Source organism: Macrobrachium nipponense, chromosome 32, assembly GCF_015104395.2.
Source record: "Macrobrachium nipponense isolate FS-2020 chromosome 32, ASM1510439v2, whole genome shotgun sequence".
Taxonomy (NCBI): Eukaryota; Metazoa; Arthropoda; class Malacostraca; order Decapoda; family Palaemonidae; genus Macrobrachium; species Macrobrachium nipponense.
Genome location: NC_061094.1, coordinates 10555951 through 10578736, shown reverse-complemented (window position 1 = coordinate 10578736; position 22786 = coordinate 10555951). Strand labels below are relative to the sequence as shown.

The following is a 22786-nucleotide window of genomic DNA, read 5'->3' as shown; positions in this document are numbered from 1 at the left end:
TTCAAGCAGAGGTGATTCAGCAGATTTTTTTTAATTTTCTACCTTAATACCAGGAAGTTTCTCCACTGGCGAGTGATCTCTGGAAAAAAAACGGATGTAATTTAACACAAAACACGGTCTAAGGACAAACATAAAGCTATTTACGTACCTTCGTATAGATTCTCAATGAAATTTCAAAATAGAGATAAATGACGAAGTTGAAAAATGTTAGTAATAGGAGTCATTAGGAAATCAAATAGCCCATATAATTTTTCCCTCAAACGTCATGCCATAAAAGATCGGACTTGGCGTATCTGCGCAGATTACGGTCGCTTAAACAAGGAAACGACTTCCGATAGTTTCCAGTGCGATGTACCGACGACATCTTATCTCTGTTAGGTTAGAATAAATTTTTTTTTCACCAACTTGGACTTACTTAAATGCTTTTACCAGATACCATTACCTAAGTGATTGTACCTCATACACCGTTTTCAGCACACTCAGGGGACATTATCAATTTTTACGGATGCTCCGGCTTACGTTGCACCCCAATTACAATATAGTGTTTGGAGACTTTTAGGGGATAACCTACATGCCTATATGGATGATCTTGTAATCTTTTCTAATACCTTAGAAGTACATTCACATAAAGTAGAGCTAGTGCTACAGAGACAAAGACAAATAATCTCAGAGTAAAATATCTAAATGTGAGTTTTTTAAAAACCGAACATGTATATCTAGGTTTTATGTGTCTGGTCAAGGTCTTAAAGTAGTCCGTGGTAAGGTGTCGGCTATTCATAACTTTCCGGTACTTATTAACGTAAAAAGGGGATACAGCACTTTTGCGCTGTAGTGGGTATTACAATCGTATGTAAATATGTAACTCTTCCAATCATGACAGCTCCTTTAACAGATCTTACGAAGAAGAACGTAGATTTATTATGGTCTGAAAATGCATCAACAGGCGTTCGATATCTTAAAAGCGGAAAATGCAGCTTACCTAACTTAAAAAATCCCTGATTTAAATAAGGAAATTTTTTTTTTATTGCAACAGACGCCTCAGACCAAGGGGTAAGAGGGATACTACTTCAGTAATATGATAAACAGTTCTTCTCTATAGCTTTTTATTCACGTAAACTAAAGCCCTCTGAAAGTAAATATGCAGTAATAGGCAAGGAAGGGCTAGGTATCTTTAACACTAGTACATTTTAAGTTCATAATCTATGGCTATCCTGATAAAGTCCTTACTGAACATGAGTCCTTTACCGAGTTTTTTCAAAGGCTTTAATCACAGTCCAAAAGGAACTCGGTGACAAATGATCATTCAGGTCTTTGGAGCCAAGATAAGATATCTACCTGGGAAAGCAATTATCATAGCTGACGCATTATCCCGCAATCCCGCACCATACTGCAAAGAACCATTAATTAGACTAAAAGATATAGAAACATCCGTACCTATTGTTAAACCGTATCTAAACAAGAAAATTCCTTAACCCAAGAGATCGCGAGCATTGAATATCTGGGTCGGAGCGCAGAACTGTTACAAACTGAACAAAGCAAGCGTCAACAGACATAACCCAAACAATAAACACTTCGAACGGAAACAGAGTCAGCAGCAATAAACACCAAACAATAAACACTTCGAAACGGAAACAGGGTCAGCGGCTAAGCAAAAACAATACACACTTCGAGCAGAAACCCTAAAGCAAAAGTATATTTAAAGTATGTGTATCAGAATAATGTAATCAAATGTAATATTATATGTAGGTCCGTGACGAGGAAAACCCGAAGAACACAGCAGATGACTAACGACCAGGTAGTAGTAATAATCTCTCTCATACCAATCGTCATAAACTGGTTGCATTCCGTCATCCAGGGTTCCCTCCTTTTTCACAGAAAGCCAAATCACTGTTTTCTGGCCTACAATGCTTACAGATATAAAAAGCACATAACTGATTGTAACACGTGTCATGAAAACAAGGGACACACTAAGACACCTGTCAGTTTAGGGGCCTATCCTGTGCCAAATCAATCCTTGAAAGAATATACTTAGAATTATTAACAGAGTTACGAGTCTGACAGAGGGAATAAACACTTCTTAGTGTTAATAGTTCCTTGACACGTTATATAGAATTAATTAGCACTAAAAACAAACACCGCAATTGAGTGCGTTAGGAATATTTATGAGTGCTAAATCAGTAAACATGGAATTCAACACATGATAATCTGACTCGGGTGGTGTAAATCAATAATAATCTCCTTAACACGTTGTGTGAATTCCTTTCCATTAAGAAAACCAATAATATATTTGATCACCAGAGTCAATCGGTTTGGTAGAATAACGGATAATTAAATAGGAAGTGTCAATGTCTTACGAGTTACAACTCGTGATATTGGATCCGACCGGATTATAGCGGTTCTCGCGGTTTTAAATACCTTTATCATTTATATCTTGTATCTATAGAATTGATGCCGCAAGTAGCCTTATACGGTACGCCGCTAGAACACTTTTCCACATATTCAAGCCAACCATTAATTTATCAAATATATATAAAAAAATATATAAATAAATAAATATAAAAAAATAAAATAAATATGGATACAAGTGGAGTCAATATAATACACTCCGTAAGAAGTCGGAAGGGTTACAAATTATAATAAAAAAGGAATCACGATAAAATCAATAAGCAAAACGTAACCATAGATAATTAAATATCCAAATATATATGCGTAAAGATTTGAACTCTAACTTAACGCTTTAGTAATGACAAATAAGCTAAAAGTTCAAACACATATCCAAAATCTACTGACATATTGTCTGTCCCGGTGATTTATATTCGTAGTCAATGAAAAAAAAAATTAAATAAATAAATAAATAAATAAACTAATAATAAATAAAATAAATAAAATAAAATAAAAGAGATTTTAAAGTCAGGAAGTCTAGAAGTGAAAATGTTATCTATGGAATAATCCTATATGAATCTTATACAGGGCTAATAATATATATAGAATTCGTATGGAAACCTTTTTCATATAGTTTGAATAAGGAATATTTATTTAACATAATGCCAACATGAAACTAATATATTGTTCAATTTTGGTACTGTTGTTTTTTTTTTTCAGACATTCTTCTCATGCGGGTGGAGAATTATAACACTAAAATATCATTTGAAAATACTAAAGTCGTATCTCTTACAGCAAGTAACGTAACTCTTAGCTGGCTGAGAGCAATCTCCTGCCAAGTGACGACGTCATCATTGCCGTATCAGCATTTGTTCCTTTTAACCTCAATAATCTGCTTACACAGGCTTCATCTGTGTGTCGTCTCTGCTTGCAAAAGCAGATTGACTGGAGAAAGGAATGCTTAGTTCATGAACTTCACATGTGGTTCATAGGTCACATGACAGGCCACATAACATATTCTTATCCGTGTGTGTAATGCAATTAGTTAAGGACTTGTAATCATTTTAAAATTAATGAACAATATAAGCAATAGAATTTCTATAACAACAAAATGAATTAATTTTTTTTTCTGAACCTCATAGACATTTAGAAGTATCAAGATATGTATATATGAAATATTTACTTGCAACATTAGCCTATTACAATTCAAGTAAAACATTCATGGGAAAATGTCACATTTTCTTGAAAAACCCAAAGTTTATATAGAAATTAGTTACATAGTGGGTTTTTCGTTGCATCTCCTACCTATTAATAAAGTTTTAAAAAAAATTAACCTCAGAGGATGCGCACGAGAAAATTGAATATGAAACTTTTGTTAGGGCACATAGAATCATGATTAATATTCTCTTTGACTCTTATGCTGCCTGGCAATCTTACAAATAGCTCCATTTTTCACTTCTTTGTCTAGTAATTTACTACCAGTAATATCGAATTTTCTTTGGGATTTGTATTGATATCTGTTATTTGTTATAATTATGGATATTTTTACAGTCATCATAGACCTGGATAGGTTCACTCATTGTTAATGCCATGGATAAAAAAGTTTGTACAGCGGACTCTTTTGAATTCCAAAATATCAGCGAATTCATGTGGGTTAAGTCTGGTCTAAATGGCTCTCTTCCCTCCCCTGTATTTGGATGTCGTCTGAATTTACTTTGCCCTTGTGACAAGTATAATTTCACTTGCAGGCTGATTAATGGAACCTGGTTACAGTATCCTGCGGTACGAGAGTTTCACATCGCAACTTCAAAAAAATCGTTCGTCGCAGCGGACGACTACAGTCAAGTAACAACCGCCTACAATGTGAAAGGAATTTCATGGACTTCTTCGACCGACACCGTATCTCGTTGTTAATCTCGTTTTCATGCGGAACGCTCCAGCGGCTGTCGGAATTCGACTACAAAAGGGACATACTTCCGACAATTACGTCCTGAAGGATATTCAACTCTACTTTGCTGGCGAAGGACTCGTGCTGGGGATGTTTTTTTTATTCATCGCGAACGTAATCGTGTAGCTTAGGATGCAGAGAATAAGTATGAGCGCAAAATGGAACGTTGGACCCGCCCAGGCAAATTTTCCCCTTGTTTTAACCATTGAAAAAGGCCGTTTCAATTGGCTAAAGGTGGTTGTCTGGAACTGTGTAATGGACGAAAAGTTGTTCGAAAGCTAGTTAAAAGTGAAGTAGTATAACCTCGGTCATGTATCCTATATATATAAAGTATCATGTATCCTATATATAATTGATCATAAATAACAGAGTCGAAATATATCTTTGCGTGTACGCAATAGGAATCTCTTATATAAATGATCATAAATAACAGAATCTAAATATATCTTTGCGTGTACGCAGTAGGAATCTATTTAAAGTGCACATATATTAATCATAATTATATGAATCCATATACCAATGTATAAACAAATCAGGTAGCCTATAATCAATCCGTTACCTTTTTTCTTACCAATATCTGCAGTTATTTATGAGTTAGTATATGAATTAATGAATCAGATATATAACAGTTAGCATAAACATTAATAATTTTATCAATTCATATATGAAATTTTTTATCAGTTAAAATATGATTTTTATCATGTTAATCTTCATTCTATGCAATTATCAGAGTACATTAGTATTTTCTGTAGCATAAGTATCTTAAAGAGATGAAGTGAAAAACTGTATCATTATATAGCACGTGATCACTATTATTTACCAATATCATTGTTTTATATTTTATTACTTGAATCAATTCATGTACACCATGAATTTTTATTTACTTATATATATATATATATTCACATAGTGTCTGTATCACACTCCTATAAGTCAAATGCAAGTCAAGTTTGAGTAATATTCAGTAGTTGGTTTTGGTAGCTGACCGAGCTAATGTAAGTGTTTACATAATAAAAATATGGAATGTTAGTCCATATATATAAAAGATTGCTTGCAGGAATGTGATCAGACTAGAGACGCTAAAGATGACGTATACAATAAGTATGTAGGCTAAGATAACATGCCGTCACTTGTAGTCATTCAATTGTTTATAAACATTAGTCCAAGCTCCCTGCTTGAGACAACTACCGCCTACGTGATCTGTAGCGTGTCTCATTTGATTGTGTGTTCGTATGAAACTATGTCATTGTATGTATGTTCATATGTTCGAACTACTGTCTGTTCCTTCATAACTTGTAACAGAGATGGTAGACAGGCAGAACAGAGTTAGCTATCGACATTAGAAGACCTGTACCTCTTTACCTAAGCTTTATCATGTAGAGGAATAGGATTAGCCATCATCATTGGCAGAAGCGATCAAGCTATCGTTATTAGAAGACTTGTACAATCATACCTGATCTTCATCATGTAAAACTTCAGAAGAATATACTATTTTTATACCTTGTGTTTTCTACAAGAACCTCACCGAACCATGAGTTTAACACATCGTCGTAAAGATAATACCGACTTCGTAAGTGATCTACAAAACCCCAGACACTCCATTGAAAATGGAAGTGCAATACCAACCGACTTAGCGTATAGATTATCGCTAGTCTAACATTACCTCATAGGGCGCCTTATCATACAAGGCACTAGCCATAATACATACATAAAGGCAGTCCCCGGTTAAGGGGGTGGGGTTTCTGTTGGGACAGCTTGATGATAACCGAAAATCACCAAATTTTGGCGATTTTCGGCACTAGACAAGCCCAACAGAGGCACTAATATCTGATGCTTCCAACAACCAGGGACTGCCTATATTTCGCTTATCATTAAGCTGCCCCCAACGGAACCCCCCCCCCCCCCCCCCTTAACTGGGGACTGCCTGTGTGTGTTTGTGTGCATAAATGTGTGTGTATGTGTATGTGTGTATATATATATATTCACATATACACATACACATATACATATACATACATACATACATACATGCATACATACATACATACATACATACATCACTATCAATTACACCATTGTTCTGTGCATTAATAGAACAGGACTCATCTAAGTTGAATGGCATCTAGTGGAGATAATTCAGGTAAAGTTACAAGCTATCCCTCGTCTGGTAGCCCAAAGCTTGTAACTTTACCTGAATCAAAATACATATCTGCTAGATACCATCCAGTTTAAACAGGTCCTGCAATTAAGAAATATATATATATATAAAATAAATATATATAATTAAGATAAGTTATATTATAAATATAGAATTATATATATAAATATAATAATATATTATAAATTTATTATAGAATTATATATTAAAATAATTCTATATTAAATTAATATTATATAAATACATATTACATAAAATATATATTATATAATTTATATATATATTATATATATATATATTTAAGATTTTTTATATATAATTAATTTATTACTATTATATATTATATTACATAATATTTGTATATAGTATTTAATTTATACACTACATATAGACAGATACTGTGTGTGTATATATATATATATAATCTCATATATATATATTATATATATTATATAATAATATATATATATATTATAATAAGTTTGAATATATAATACTTTATTTATACATACATATAAAACTGATTAGATATGTGTGTGTGTTGTATATATATACATATATAAATATATATATATTATATATATATTAATAATATACTCTTATATAATATATTTATGCACTATTTAGTTAATATAATTTGTATGTATAATTTATTAATACAATTACATATAGATATAATATATATACATAAATAATTATAATTATAATAAATAATATTGTATATATTTATATATTTTAAGTATTTGTATATTTATTTATACATTACATATAGATATATATGTGTTGTGTTGTGTGTGTAATACTATAATAATATAAATTTAATAAATATGTATAGGTGTATATATAATAATTATATATATAATATATATTATATTAATTAAGATATTTATTTATGTTATAAATATTTATCTAATTATAATATATGTAGTATATTATTCTATATAGATATATTATATTAGTATTATGTATATTATATAATTATAATGTATATATGTTATATTTATATATATATAATATAGATAAATAAAATAGTATATTATTTATTATATATTATGGATATATATATAAATATATATATATAATATATTGTATTATAAATATACTAAATATATTATATATATATTATATAATTATAATATTCTATATATATATATAATTATATATAGATAATATATATATATATATATTATAATATATTATATAGAAGATATAATATTAGATATATATTATTATATATTATGTTTTAAATATATATAGATAGATTATTAATATATCAATATATATTATATATATATGTGTGTGTGTGTGTGTGTGTGTGTGTGTGGTGTGTGTATCTAATATATACACAATATATATTATATATATATTATATATATATATATTATTAATATATATATATATATATATATATATATATAGTATTATATATGTGGTGTGTGTGTGTGGTGTGTGTGGGTGTGTTGTTTGTATATATATATATATATATAATAGATAATATATATATATAGATAATATATATATAATATATAAATATCTATATATATATATATATATATATATATTATATATATATATATAGATATATAGATATATTATATAATATTATATAATATATCTATTATATATTATATATACCAACATACATAATTATATATATATTATAATATATATTATATATATTATATTAGTATATTATATAATAATTAATATATGTATAATTATTTTATAATATAATATATATATCATATATAATACATATTTTATATTATATATATACTTATATATATAATAGGATATCTATATATATATTTTTATATATATATTATATTTATAATATAAGATAATTATATAAAATATAATGTGGTATATATATATACATACTTATATATTATTAATATTTATAGTATAATATATATATATAATATATATTAATTATATTATATTATATATAATATTATTGTGGTGGTGTGGTGGTGTGTGTATATATAATATATGTTGGCATATTGGCAGTAAAAATTTTTCCACAACTTCGACCCAATTATTGCCAGATGGTATGCCTGTGTGTATAGCTTATCCAAATTTCGGTAATCATTAGTTTACGTATTAGAAAAGCATGATTGAGACAGAGTTTGTCATGAAGCACTTAGCCTTTATGTTTGAAAAATTGTTTAATGTTTATAGTTTAGTACAAAAATTCTTTACTCAAGTGCATTTACAATAATCAGACAAAGTTATTATTTTGATAACTGAATATATCAAGTAGGTAGAAATATGAAAGTGTTTTTGTTAAACTCTTAAAGTTTTCAGTAAATAACTTTGTTTTTATAATATTCAGTGACTTTTTTTTGCAATTACAGAGGCAGTGGTCATATCCCTTTAAAATAATGAAAGTCAGTTATTTTCTCATCTTTTATTTGTATGTACTTTTGTTATTTGCATCAATTATTTGTTGACTTTATTTTCCATTTCTTGTTTCACTTTGAAGACTTTTGTTAAACTACCTTCCAGAATTTTACCAAAAAACAAAAAATATATACTAACACGAAAATACAACAGCATCAACGTTTGAAAGAAAATGTTTATTTTTACCTGTTTTAACCTGACAGTATTGAGCAGATCATGTTTACAGTTTATATATCATAATTTATCACGAGTATAGTATGTACACTTTTGGGTAATTGTAGTGGATGATTTCTTTTCTATGTTTGGATGAAACACTGTTACGTATTTTAACCGAGCTCTTTTATAAACCATATATATGTTTGGCTAATCCAGTGATGTGTTTATATTCTAATTGAGGTGTCTCTCCGCAGGCATTCTTCACGTACCTCTACGGCATCAGCATACTGTTCCTGCTGTATGTGTTATGCTACCTCCTCTCCGACTCCGCCCGCGACAGGAAACCTAAAAAACCTCAGGTCTTTATGGTGAGATTTGGTACCAGAGGGGCGTTTGTTTAGTTCCATTTACAACGTTGAGTTCAATGCATTGGTTTCCTGTATTTTGAGTAATATTATAGGTTTCTGTTCACTGCTTAGTATATTCTTTTATTTTTTTTCTTTTCTGTTAGAAGATTTTGTTTTTGTAGCTGCAAATCATGTAACGTTCGTAGAAAACCGAGTAGATTTTTTTTGTATGGTCATTACATATCGGCACTGACTTGGCACTCTGTTACTTCACTTATGCTGATGTAATGGGAGCTAAATGACTGATGCTAGCAAGGACGCAGATTTTAGTCATATCAAATGCCTCACTTAGCGTAGTCACTCTTTGTTTCTCGTATCTTCTGTAGCGTTAACATCTCATTCATCTTTTGGTAGAAACTGTAATACTAGATTGTTGTAAGCAAAATTGTTGGGTAACTAGACTTACGTATTGAAAAAGCTCACATAGGCAATGCATAGCACAAGAGTTAGACTTTACTTGTTAACACTTTAGAGATTCGGATATTGTGTGGCTTTTGCCTTTTGATAGCTAATAAGTAAGTCTCTTCAAATTAAAAAAAAAAAAAGTCAAACTGTTTAATAATACTGTAGATAATGAGCTAAATTTCATTCATTTTCTGAAGGACCTCAATCTACTTTTCCATTGTAAGTTTATAAAATCGATGTCAATGGATCCCTTTACTTAAATTTAAATGTATTTGTTTAATGTACAAAAACTACAGTTTTTGTAAATAGTTAACAAACTTTAATTTTAAGAAATCAAATGAAAACATTTTCTGTTAGACAACTCTGAAATTTGAACACTGTTAAAACTATAGGAGATAATATTCTTCCTTCTTTCACACTACCAGCATCCTAGCCCCCTTACCAAGGCGATGGATAGTTGCAAGAGTGGAATGTAAAGGTGGCTAGTTCTTCCTGCATTAACTCCAGCTCTTGGCATTTCAAACAACTTCTTTTCATTTAAAAAGTCTTTGCTGATTGTTATTCATATTAACATAAGTTTTAAGTGCAGTTCTGTCACATCTTATGGTGCCACTAATTTTGCCAAGTGTGTTCTGTGAAATCTTGTCAATGCAATTCTGTAGCTCATCATTTAAAATGTGCTTCTTGGTCTGAAAGTAGCTTGCAAATTCCTTGATGATTTCCAATGCAATTAGAACCATTTAGAGCCTTCTCTTGACTTCTGTAAGAAAATGAATGAAAAAAAAGTAGTAAAGACAATTGCCACAAACTTAAGTGCTTTCAAACAGATGAGCCCATAGCTCGCTTTATGGAGTAACCAGTGTCATATTCCTTTTATAGTGTTGTTGATAAGATGCACTTTATATGCTAATGTACTGTATATGTGTAGATGGGACACATTTTAACAAAAGTAGCAGGAATTTGGCCCTCTTTCCCTCCAGCTGTCGTTCTCCACATTCCCCTGAGAAAGGGCACAAATGTGTTCCTTTTTCATTCTTTGCTGATGATTATTTGTGCTCACAGGGTCACCACTCTGGCCAGTACAATGTGTCCGAGTATGAATATTACGCATACAATGAGGTGAGTCATTTAAGGCCTACCTGGGTAACCCCTCTTAGCTTGAACAAGAGTTTTCCTTTGGCCTGATAGATACGCATGATGCGGGCGGCTGTGTTTGGGACTTGTGGCCACAGCTAACGACTTGCTTGGCTTGTACTACTACTACTACTACTACTACTACTACTACTACTACTACTTTTACTACTTCTACCAGTTTTACTACTACTACAACTATTACTGTTACTACTACTACTACTACTACTATTACTATGCAACTAGTACCAGTGCACTGCCTAGTAAAGTCATGAAAACCTCCTTTCAAGATAATCTTTAGGTTAAAAGATCTGGTCATGAACACTTCCATTGAATCCATTCCATACTGAGGAGATCATGTGAATTCAGCGTGACTCTCTCTTTGACAATAAGAGGACAGAATCGAGTAACTTTTGTGTGGCGCTTTCGAGGCAGTTTTCCCGTTTCCCATCATCCCCTGCGCCTCAAGCCCGAACCCCTTACACCAGATTTTGAAAAAGTTGATCATGATAGTTATGCAGCATTCTCTAGTTTTCTACTGGTAAATTACAGCATACAATGCAGTAGTCAAGGACTTCTGTTTAGATGTGCTATGCTATAAGCTATTGCATGTTTTCTTATTTTTACAGAACACAAAATTAACAATCTGCTATATTAGCCTTCATTGTAGCATATCAGTGTGAAGGTTATTCAAAAACTTGCATTGTAGACTCTGCAGCATTTTTTCTGGAATACTTTTGGACAGTTGGTATGATGATGCTTTCTGAATTCTTGAAAATGTAAATGGACTTGATAAACCTGAACTACTATTGTGTGACTGTGTTTACCTAATAAGTTTTTAGAACATGGCTTGAAATAATTAACTTAATATCTTACTAACTATTTGTATATATATATATATATATATATATATATATATATATATATATATATATATATATATATATATATATATATATATAAATATTGCATTAAGAGCAGTCCAAATGGTATACCATGATTAATGTCTGTTTGTTCTGAAAAGTAACTTTGAACAGTACACAGTAATATGTAGCTGAAAAATAGTTACATTTTTAAGGGCGGTCTATTTTAGTTTGGAGTGGTGAATTATCAAGAGCCTTATTAGTTGCATTATCATCTTGCAAAAGCATCTTTTAGCTTCCCTCAAATTTTAATATTGAAGTGCCAGTATCATACAAAGAAATTAATATAATTTTTTTAGTTCAGTTTTTATTTGGTTGGAACAATCATTATCACTACATATGTGTGTTTGTATACAGTATATATATATATATATATATATATATATATATATATATATCTATATATATATATAGATATATATATATATATATATATATAGTAATATATATATATATATATATATATATATATATATATATATATATATATTATATATATAATATATATATAATATATAATATATATATATATATTATATATATATATATATATATATATTATATATATATATACATATAGTATATATATATATTTATATATATTTATATATTTATATTTGACTGTGAAATTGAGACATGTACTTTGTTAATTTGAAATATATTTGTAGATTTCTGAAATATTCATTGATAACAATAATATTTGTCACATTTCTAACTAATTATGTGAAGATTCAGGAGTGTTATTGGAAAGGAAAGTTGAATTAGTTGCTGTCTTCACCAAATATGTGCATACTGTACTAGTATGTTGATTTTTGAGTAACGATTTTACAGTGCCATCTAAACTAGAGTATGAAATACTTGTGTAAACCAACAGGGAAATGTGATACATGTCTGCCTTTTTTTTCACTAGCTTGGTAAGTTATGTTGAGTTTTCAGTGTTAAGAACAACTTTGCGCATGGCTATATCTTGTATGGTCAGTATGCTATGAACAGTGCTTACTTTGGACCCCTAGTGTGATTCCAACTCTCCTCAGGGAGTGTTACAGAAGGTACGACAAACTGAAGGCATTCCTGATGGTTCCCCGACGCAGGAGAAGCTCACATCTTCAACCTGCAGTAAACCCAAGAAGCACAAGACCTCAGACAATGAGCACAGCCATGGATCCTTTTTCCTCAGAATTGGTGCCATTGGTAAGAAGCAAATTCCTTTCAGTACTTTAGTTGTAGTATTTTTTAAAGTAGGTAATTAAAGGCATCAGCTGGCAATTTATAGTTCAGGCAGTTTGAATCATTTACATCAGGAAATTAAAATATGATACCACCCTTTCACCCCTGAGGGTCCCCCCTTCTTACCCTTAGAAAAACTAGAGTCAAATACCACTTACAGAGATTGTGCAATCCATGCACCCTACATTACATAAAACTGTACTTAATATGCAGAAAATATCAAGTCGGCACTTATAGGCAAGAAAAATACTTCATGTAGATAATTATTTATTATAATATTTCGAGTCTTGAAGTTGATGAGGTTAACTGAGCAAGAACAATATTGTTTATGACATATATGATCATGTGACTGGACAATGTGACCGACAAGGCTGTGGTACAATGCTATCTCTACCGCTTACTCTTACACCCCACCTGCTTCTGTGTTGATTATTGACAAGGTCATGGTTAATCTATAAGCACACTTTAAATTTGTTTAGGTTTTATAAATACTTTTATAAACACCTTGCATATGTACAATGACTATAATGAAACTTTTAAAAATATAAAATAGTAGTACAGTGGTCCCCCTGTATTCGCAGGGGATGCGTACCAGACCCCCCCATGAGTAATTAGAACCTGCGAATAGTTGGGACCCCTATAAAAATGCTTAAAACCCCCTATTTTGTTAGTTAAAACTCAAGAAAAACCCAATAAAAAATTTTATACCTGGTTTTCTTTTATATAGTTTTATCACAAAAAGTGCATTTTATGATGAAATTGATAAAAAAACCCAAGAATTTGTGGATATTTCTCAGAGAAAAATACCACAGATAGGCGAATTTTCCGCAAATAATGCGGGAAAATGTTCCAGAGAGAAACCTGCGAATGTGTGAGTCCACGAATACGGGGGGTCCACTGTATACCTCTTGAAGCAAATCAGTTTGCTTACAAACATAAAACTGCCTCAGTTTGCACATAGACAAGTCTCTCTCCAAGAGTCCCAGAGGGAAAGTAGTTACCTTCATCATGGCATTCAGGGAGGATAGAACTTCGCAAGTGTGTAGAACAGCAGAGCTCACCAGCCTTTGGAAAATCTGAACCAAATGAGTGTGTTTGAGTGTGGCCAATTCTTAGAGGATAAAGGGCAGTTTCCCACCTCCTTGGCTTTATATCTCTCACCCTTGAGAGAGCTGATTTGTGAATTTGCAGTGTTTTCTCACTAACCAGGCTCTAAATTGGCAAACGAACATTCACATACATGCACTTACAACTTAATACTAAAGGCAACCTACAAACTGTAAATTTAACAGTTAGGCAATAACATTGCAAAAGCTGATGTACACAATGTTACCTTTGAAAATTAAGAATTTCCACTCTTAATCAGAGTTCACTCAATAATAATTTACTGTATCTTTCAGTTTAACATTCATCAGTTAACACTCTCATTTCCAAGATCTAGATGCTTAGAATTGATGATGATCTGTTTGATTGATCACCAAAAGATGCCTCTCATGAAAGACAGTAGTCCTCATAAAATCTCCTTTAGGTAGGCCTCAGTCCATCTAAAAGATAGGCTGCTACTAACTGAATGGTTTGTGTTTAACAAAAAAAATCACAAAGTTAGACTTCACTGCCATGGAACCTTCCTCTTTTGTCTGTTACTCTGGAAAATAAGACCAAAATAGTGGAAAACAATAATGAGAAGCAAACCATACTAGCAAAAATTTGAAACTTTTACATTTCTCTCCTCTATATGCACCACATTAACACTTCATAGTTGTGTGCGACATTCACACCTCCAGATTCAAATAGCCTTCCACATTAACCACTTGCACTCTGATGCAGGTCCTCTTTGATGTGTTATGGACTCACATACACTCTCATTCTATCTGATTCCTCTTGCCCCAAATCCAGCTTTTTATTCCATTCCATATTTTCCATTTTTGTTTCAACCCAACATTCATCCAAAATTTCTGGTTCAGCCTCATTTGTTCTCTCACTCTTTTCACGTATTTCAAATTCACTGAAATCACATATGTATTCCTTTGTTCAGATTTTGCAGCCTTTCATCCATTTCTTCAAGTATCACATTTATATTTGTATGCTCTTATTTTCTCTTTCTTTCTCAAAGGAGTTTTAGTCTCAGAAGAGTTTTAGTCTGATTCTTTTGTTCAATATCATTCATTCTTTCTCACTTGCAAATCATTTGTTCAGCAAAACCTTATTCGTGGTTTGAGTGAAATAATGTGGTAGCTTACTCCATCTGTGCAAGTCATGTGCTATCGCTGCATTTGTATTTCTCTACTAAAGCTCACATTCTAGCAGATAACTCATCCCATTTGACCAAACTTTATTTACAACAAATGGTCCATCAGACTTTATTCTCATCCTACTAATAGTCAACCTTCCTTTTTCAGTCACCTCTTTTAGAACTTTCATGCCCACTTCAACTTGTAAACCTCCCTTTCTCGTTCCCCTACACTTCTATCTCATTCTTGGTCTGAAGCACCTCACAAACTTCATTACATAATTGCATGAAGACATCCCAGCACTCTTGTGAACATTCTTAATTATCAACCACAAAGCTTTGCCAGTATACAAATCCCATTCATTCTCTCTCTCTCTCTGTAATCTTTGGTAACATTTCCCCAGTGTTCTCACTGCACACACAGCCAGCCATTTCACACTTAGCATATAAGGAGTTGTAAACTCATGATGCTCAATTCCCCACTCTTGCAACATGTCTCAATAGCTCTTCTTACCAACTAAGGACCATTGTCATTCAACATTTTCGTCTGCTAACATTGGCAGCAAAGTGTTTCACTACTCCTGCAATATTCGCTCTTCTCTTATTCTTCATCAGTAATGCATAATCTTACTCATATGATATAGTACAGTACTATTATTACCATAATTACATAGCCTATGAATTCACTGAGAGAATTCACTACCATTCCAAATGGTTCATTCATACTCAACCTCAAATAGGTGGACTTTCATACATTCTTGGATGTTTCCCTTCCTGACAAGCCTCATATGTAGTAGCATACATGTCACACTCAGAAACCGTGCTTACAGTCTCTCTTTCATACATTCCCACGGTTGGAACTTTCCAATATGTCCAAACCTATCATGAACAATTCCAGTTGGACATATCCCCCTTCATCCATCTATTTACATGGAAGTTGCACCAGTCCGTGGCAAACTACAAACCTGCCAGCAATTTTCTTTAATATTTTTAATATATCTTTCCACCTAGAAATTGGAACATCAGTTTTAGTAAAGTCCTTCAACTCCGTTATCACTGGACACCATTGTTGCATATCTTTCACATCCTTTATAAACATCCATCCTCACTTTTCCCTATACTTGTCACACTTACAAAATTAGCCCACACACATGCACACACACACTGTATCCTTGCAAGCACTATTTCCTTTAAACATCAACTAGTTCTCCATATCGAAAAATATACGGTAACATTCTTTCTCAGAAAAATCAATACCAGTAAAAAGGCAGTAAGATATTTGCTTATGTATTACTGAAAACAGCAAAATCTTGCACTACACTACATTTTCCCATATTTTGTTGTCAACTTCACTATTCAAGTACTACATACCACTACACACAAATTCTTCTTTTACATTTGAACCTTCATACTCGGTTTCTGACCTACACTAGCATCCACTCATATTCTGTATCCTGTTTGCCCCATTCTCATACACACAACTGCTGTACTATGACCTGGCTTACCACAAAAAGTACACAGACTTTTAGGGACTTTGCACATTATAAAAAATTAACCTCCTGGCCATAATTACCACACACCCTACTCACTCTGCACTTCACACACTTCACTACATACCCTAATCCATCTAAAACGTTCAGTCTGACTTGCTGTTATACAGTCTTTCATTTGATGCCTACCTCCCCGCAGCCAAACCAGGCACCCAGTGATCAAGTATATCTTACTCATTCTGGCTTTCTTTCCTTCTGATATCTCTCCTCAGATGTACTCTCTTATCTCTCTTCATGCTAGCACTCCCCGCACATACTCGCCTGTTGTCTCATTCTCATACTCTTATTACCATACTACTATTCAAATACTTAGCTGTGCCATTACTTGTGTGTATTCATTAAGGTATGTTTGTATGACTTGTATTTATAGACAATACTTGTTCTCTTTCTTAAGTACACACTGCATGTATTCGTATCATTCACATCCAATTCAAACACACCTTCATTCCTCCTGATTTTCTTTAATTCTTCATTCTCATTTCATAACCTTTCATTCTCACTCTTTCTTCACCAGTTCTTCCCTCAAAAATCGTATTTTCAACTCTACACTTATGTGCCCCACATTGGGCACCAGAATATGTGGTGGGATTGCTTAATCCAGAGGTTACTTTAAGCAAGAGGAGATAAACATGTTTCACAGTACACACACATCACAAATATTCACGTTCACATGTACATACATACTGTACTTGCTTATATCACAAGCATCCACATACATGCACTTACAACTAACTTATGCTAAATTTGACCTGCAACCTATATATATATTATTATATAATATATTATAATTATAAATATATTATATATATATATAATATATAAATAGATATATATATAGATATATATAATATTATATATATATATATATATTGTTAGACAATTATACTATTGCAATTGCTGTTGTATTTAACAGTGCTACCTTTAAACAGGTGACAATTTCCACTTTCAGGTAAAAACACTCAACAATATTCAATTTCTCTTTCAGAATAACATAACAATGATAACATTATATTTATCAGTTAATACTCTTGCATTTCCAAAATCTTGATGGTCAAAGTTGATGGTTTATTTGGAGTAAGAATCATTAAAATATGTATGCCTCTAATAAATGACATGATAATAGTATACTCATAATTTTTCTTATAGGCTTTTATCCATCAAAGATAGGCTACGTCTAACTGAATGGCTTGTATATTTAACAAAAATCACAAGATTTGATTAACCACCCTGGAAGGTTCCTCTTTTGTTCATCACCCTGAGAAGAAAAACAGAATTAGTGGAAAACAATGTGTAATGAGAGGCAAAATAGCAAAAAAATAAAAAAATGAAAAGCTAATGCACTTAAAGAATTTGTTACTACTACGTACTTTGTTTGCATGTTATCCTTCCCAAAACATTTTGGCATAATACTTAAAGCATACAAATATTGCTCAAAATGTCATGTGGTCTGAGGTTACTTGGAAAAATTATAATGAGGTCCCCAGTTTGTGCAGAGTTTGCCCAGGCTTGGTGTATATTATGGACTGGTATTCACATAAAAGGGCACACCACAACTAGCCAGGTCTTTGTTCCTTTCCAAACAAAATATTTATGGATCTTTTCTTGGAGCCTACTTTTTCCTTTTGAAATGTGGCTCATTCTGAATAATAATTGATATTGTGTCTAAACATGTGGTATACCCAGATCCAGTGCCATATGCAGAATATGAAAAAATCCCATGATTATTGTAACTGGAGATAGTCAAAAGTTGAACACAATTCTATATGACAACTGCAGTTGTAAGGATCATAGAGTTACCAGAAGATGCTTTGCATCAAGAGCTTCACATTACACATATGTACTTCCATATGCATGACTTTATTATGATTTTACAAGAAATTATGATAAAGTCATGCCTGGAAGTAAAAGCTTAGAGTTTAATAATAATTGTCCTAAGGCCTGTAACATTTAATTTTTTTTTATTAAAATTAATTGCTTGGCTAGTATTTTAATTTAGTATATGCAGAAAGAGCAACTAAGTCTTTAATTATAAAAGTATTTAATATATACATACTTAGTAACTTGAGATAAAGCTACAGTAAGTTTCAAATTCAGTACGTATCTGGAATACCAGATATGTACTGTATGTGAAATTCAAAGATCCCTTTAGAGTGATCTAAAAATCGAGAGGTACACAGGTCAGTACAGTGAAACTAGTATACCATACAAGCAAGAAGTTTTATAGGACTAATGTATCTGCTGGAGAAAATCAATATGTAATAGGTTAGAGAAAAAGAGATAGGTTGAGCAATGAAGCTGCATTGCTTTTTTAATTGTGTACCTGGTTTCCTAGCTTGGGCTATAACTGAAATTAGTTACAGGCAGCAAAATGTTTTATTTCAACTTGGAGATATATGTCCCCTTTGGCTTGTTCCATATGTGTGCAATGTGTGAGTAATATGAATTAGTATATGTAATGATATAGCTTTTTAATGAATTCCTGATACTGTGCTATTGCTTCCCCCAAAAACGTGTACACTTCTAGTCCCTGAAATCATTTCTTGGTTTTTTTTCATTAACATTAGATAGTTTAGAATTTTATTTTTCAGATGTTTAGCATTTCACCATCAGTACTGAGGGATCCCACCCATTCCATGGTTTAATCAATGCTTATAAGAGAATATTAGGTCATCCCTTTAGTTGATGTGTACCTTTTCCAAGGTATCTCAGTGAGTTTCCCATGAAACTTTATTTTAAATAGTTTGGTTTTACATTTTATATTAGTCTGATTTATACTTGTTAGTTTTTTGTAGCCAAAAGTTTTTTGGGATACAGATGGATCAACCTCCAGTGATGATTGATACCAAATGATATGCACTGTTTAAGGACTCAGTTCCTCTTTAAATTTATACTATGTATTCCTTATAGTTTGGCATGATAACCAAGTTATTGGTATTTAATGCTTTTGTTTTTTTACAGCATTTGGCTTGGGCACCATGATATACAATGGACTAGAGTTTGGTGTCTTTTTCGAGATTCCAATGGTTTCACCTTGCTACCAGATCCTGCGTGGAGTGAATCCTTTGTTACAACTGGTATTTACCTTCATGCAGATGTACTTCATCTTTATGAATGCTAGGGTGAGTATTTTAAGTAAATCCTACGCTTATGGTATTGTATTTCCATAATTAATTGTTCATTCATTAATCATTCAAGTAGTCACCATCATAGTTTAGTTGCAAAGACTTTTATTTTCAAAAGTTTGGCAAACATTTTTGCAGATTATGTAAATATGAAGTGGAAGAGTAAATGTGGAAAAAAGTTAAATGATTTTAAAAATGGATTTAATAGTTACTAGATTTCTTTTCTGTGAGTGGTATTGGAATTGTTATTATAGGCCATAAACACTGAAATTTTTAGCTTAGCACTTCTGCTACTAATATTAATGACATTATTATTTGTGATCAGGAGGAAACGGAATAAAATACTAGTAATGCAGTTTTGTATGAAAGTAAGATATTAGAGAAAGAATGCTTGCAATATTGAATACTAATAGTGCTATAAATCTTAGAAAATTTTTCTTTATTATTCTTCTCAGCTGAATACAGCACATACATACGTATCTGTTAATTCAAAGTCTTTGCCAATGTACTTCGATTTTATAGATGATGGAATGTTCATTAGACTCCATGAACTTTTAGCTGGCTATTGTTTTGGTATTATAACCATGTATCATTATTATTATTATTATTATTATTATTATTATTATTATTATTATTTTATTATATTGAGTATTAGTAAACAGTAGAAAAATTTTAATACAGTTTTATATAAAATTATGATTTTAGAGAAAGAATAGATGCAATGTCATTCTGAACATCATTGAAGCCAGGAATCATTCATTCTTTTTTTTCTCTCAATCTTCACAGCTGAACATCCATAAGTTCAAATTCTTGGCTCGCTTTGGTCTCATGCATATCGTTGCCACAAACTTGTGTGTCTGGGTTAGAACTCTTGTACGGGAGAGTCTTAAAGAGATAAATGAGTTCAAGGTAGCACAAGGACAGAAGGGTGAAGACTACATGATTCTTGGTAGGTATAATCACTTCAAAGTCTATTTTCAATGGTTTTCCTGGTGAAGGTGATCAGTAGTTTATTGCAGTGTTGATTTGCTAGAAAATACAAAGGATTTCAAGTGTCAGTTATTCACAAAAAAATAGATATTAAATATTCAATATTTATTAAGAAGTATTTTGCGGTGCACACTAAGTATGATGATATACTATATATTTTCAACACAAATACAAAATTTTACTACTTATACCTAAAGTTTTTGTCGTAGACTCAGCCAGTAACTTGGAAGTGAAATGCTCATTTATTGGGGTAAGCATTATTGTGCACAAGACAGTTAGTTACCTGACCAATACTTTTATCATATTTCCTGTCTTCAAACCTTGGATTGTAGCATTCTACCCTTTGTAGTTGCTTACTCTGCCTATACTATTTATCACTTTTAGTTTACCTTGCTACAGATCCAACTCCATTCATCAGAGTAAACAATGATATATTTAAGATGTTTTGAACTTATATGCTAACAAATTACATTTGGTAGCATAAGTGATTACAGTACTTTGAATTGTGGCATGAAAAATAAGTTTTTTGTAGGATGACTGAATTGTTCCAAATTTAATTTACGAAAGGGGTTTACCATGATTTATGTCCATATAGCAAGCAGATCATCCTAGGTTTACACAAATCTTACAGTCAAATACAGTTATTAGAGAAGAATGTACCAGTGTCTATCTTTGATGTAGTGCATCAATGAGAGTTGCTCATACATGAACTACAGTATTGGGTTTTAGTTTTTATGAAACTCCTGCATGAAAGGCATATAGTATTATTATTGTAAGCTGTTCAAGTGCATTTTCTTCTTTTTTGGTTCTTCTTCTTTCCCACTGTTATCCCTACACTAAGGGGTTGGTTGCCTGATGTGCATTTCCTTACAACATCAGGCATGGTTTATTATTTGGCAATGGGGTTTTTACGGCCGCATGCCCTTGTTGTCTTCAACCACAGTTATTGTTGGTGGGCCTCATCTTTGAGTAAAAAGTCCACCTGCAAGGCAGCAGTTTTCCACAGTTATTGACAGTGGGCCTAGCCTTTTACTAAAAAGTAAGACTGCAAGGCAGCAGCTGTCCTTTTAGTCGCCTTTTACGACACGCAGGACTTACAGTGGTGGTATTCTTACACCCTGTTTATCATTGTAATTCATCACTTCACATGATATCGTGTGACTATACTGAGATGTTGAAAACAGATTGACCTGGAAAACCTGGTGGTAATGCATTCACAATAAGGTTGATGCTGGTGAAATAAATAACTTAATTAAATGGTAAAGTACCTCTTTAGCCTCGGCTCCCATCGAAATCTGTAAATAGCTCACATCTAAATGGTACATGAAGCTACATTCATGCTGTCTGACATGTGTGCATATCTTTGGTCATACATACTTGAAAACAGCATTGGACCTTTTGCAGAAATGTCTATTCTCTCAGGCAGAGTTTCCTGACGAATCTCCCTTATCCCCATCCTCATTCAGTCTTATTTCAGACAAGCTGCACTCATGTGGTAACCAATTATGGTTTCTCACAACTGTCACAAAGGACTAATTTGACAAACATAATGAGCATGCATAAAAATTAAATAGTAATAATGATTACATTACAACAGTAATTATAAAATAATAATAAGTGGCAACACCTAATTAGTGGACTATACTGTTCTAGATATATCACAAGGGTGATGTGTGTAATACACATAAAGAATTTATAGCCTCCTTAGGTTCCATAGGCTTTAGTACTAAGTGTTAGTAAGTGTCAACGAGGTC

General features: G+C 32.1%; 1 protein-coding gene across 11 annotated transcripts in view; it reads left to right on the top strand.

Annotated features, from left to right (window-relative positions):
* The window catches only part of LOC135207210 (proton channel OtopLc-like), a 771996-nt gene that overhangs the window by 724075 nt on the left and 25135 nt on the right, over positions 1-22786 (top strand). For 5 of the 11 annotated variants that reach the window (XM_064238822.1, XM_064238821.1, XM_064238816.1 and 2 more), the window contains exons 5-9: positions 9302-9415; positions 10922-10978; positions 12948-13104; positions 19879-20039; positions 20829-20991. In XM_064238822.1, the coding sequence (XP_064094892.1) occupies positions 9302-9415; positions 10922-10978; positions 12948-13104; positions 19879-20039; positions 20829-20991 (652 nt within the window). The remainder of the gene's footprint in view (positions 1-9301; positions 9416-10921; positions 10979-12947; positions 13105-19878; positions 20040-20828; positions 20992-22786) is intronic. The other 6 variants (XM_064238817.1, XM_064238814.1, XM_064238815.1 and 3 more) reach the window with 6 other exon arrangements.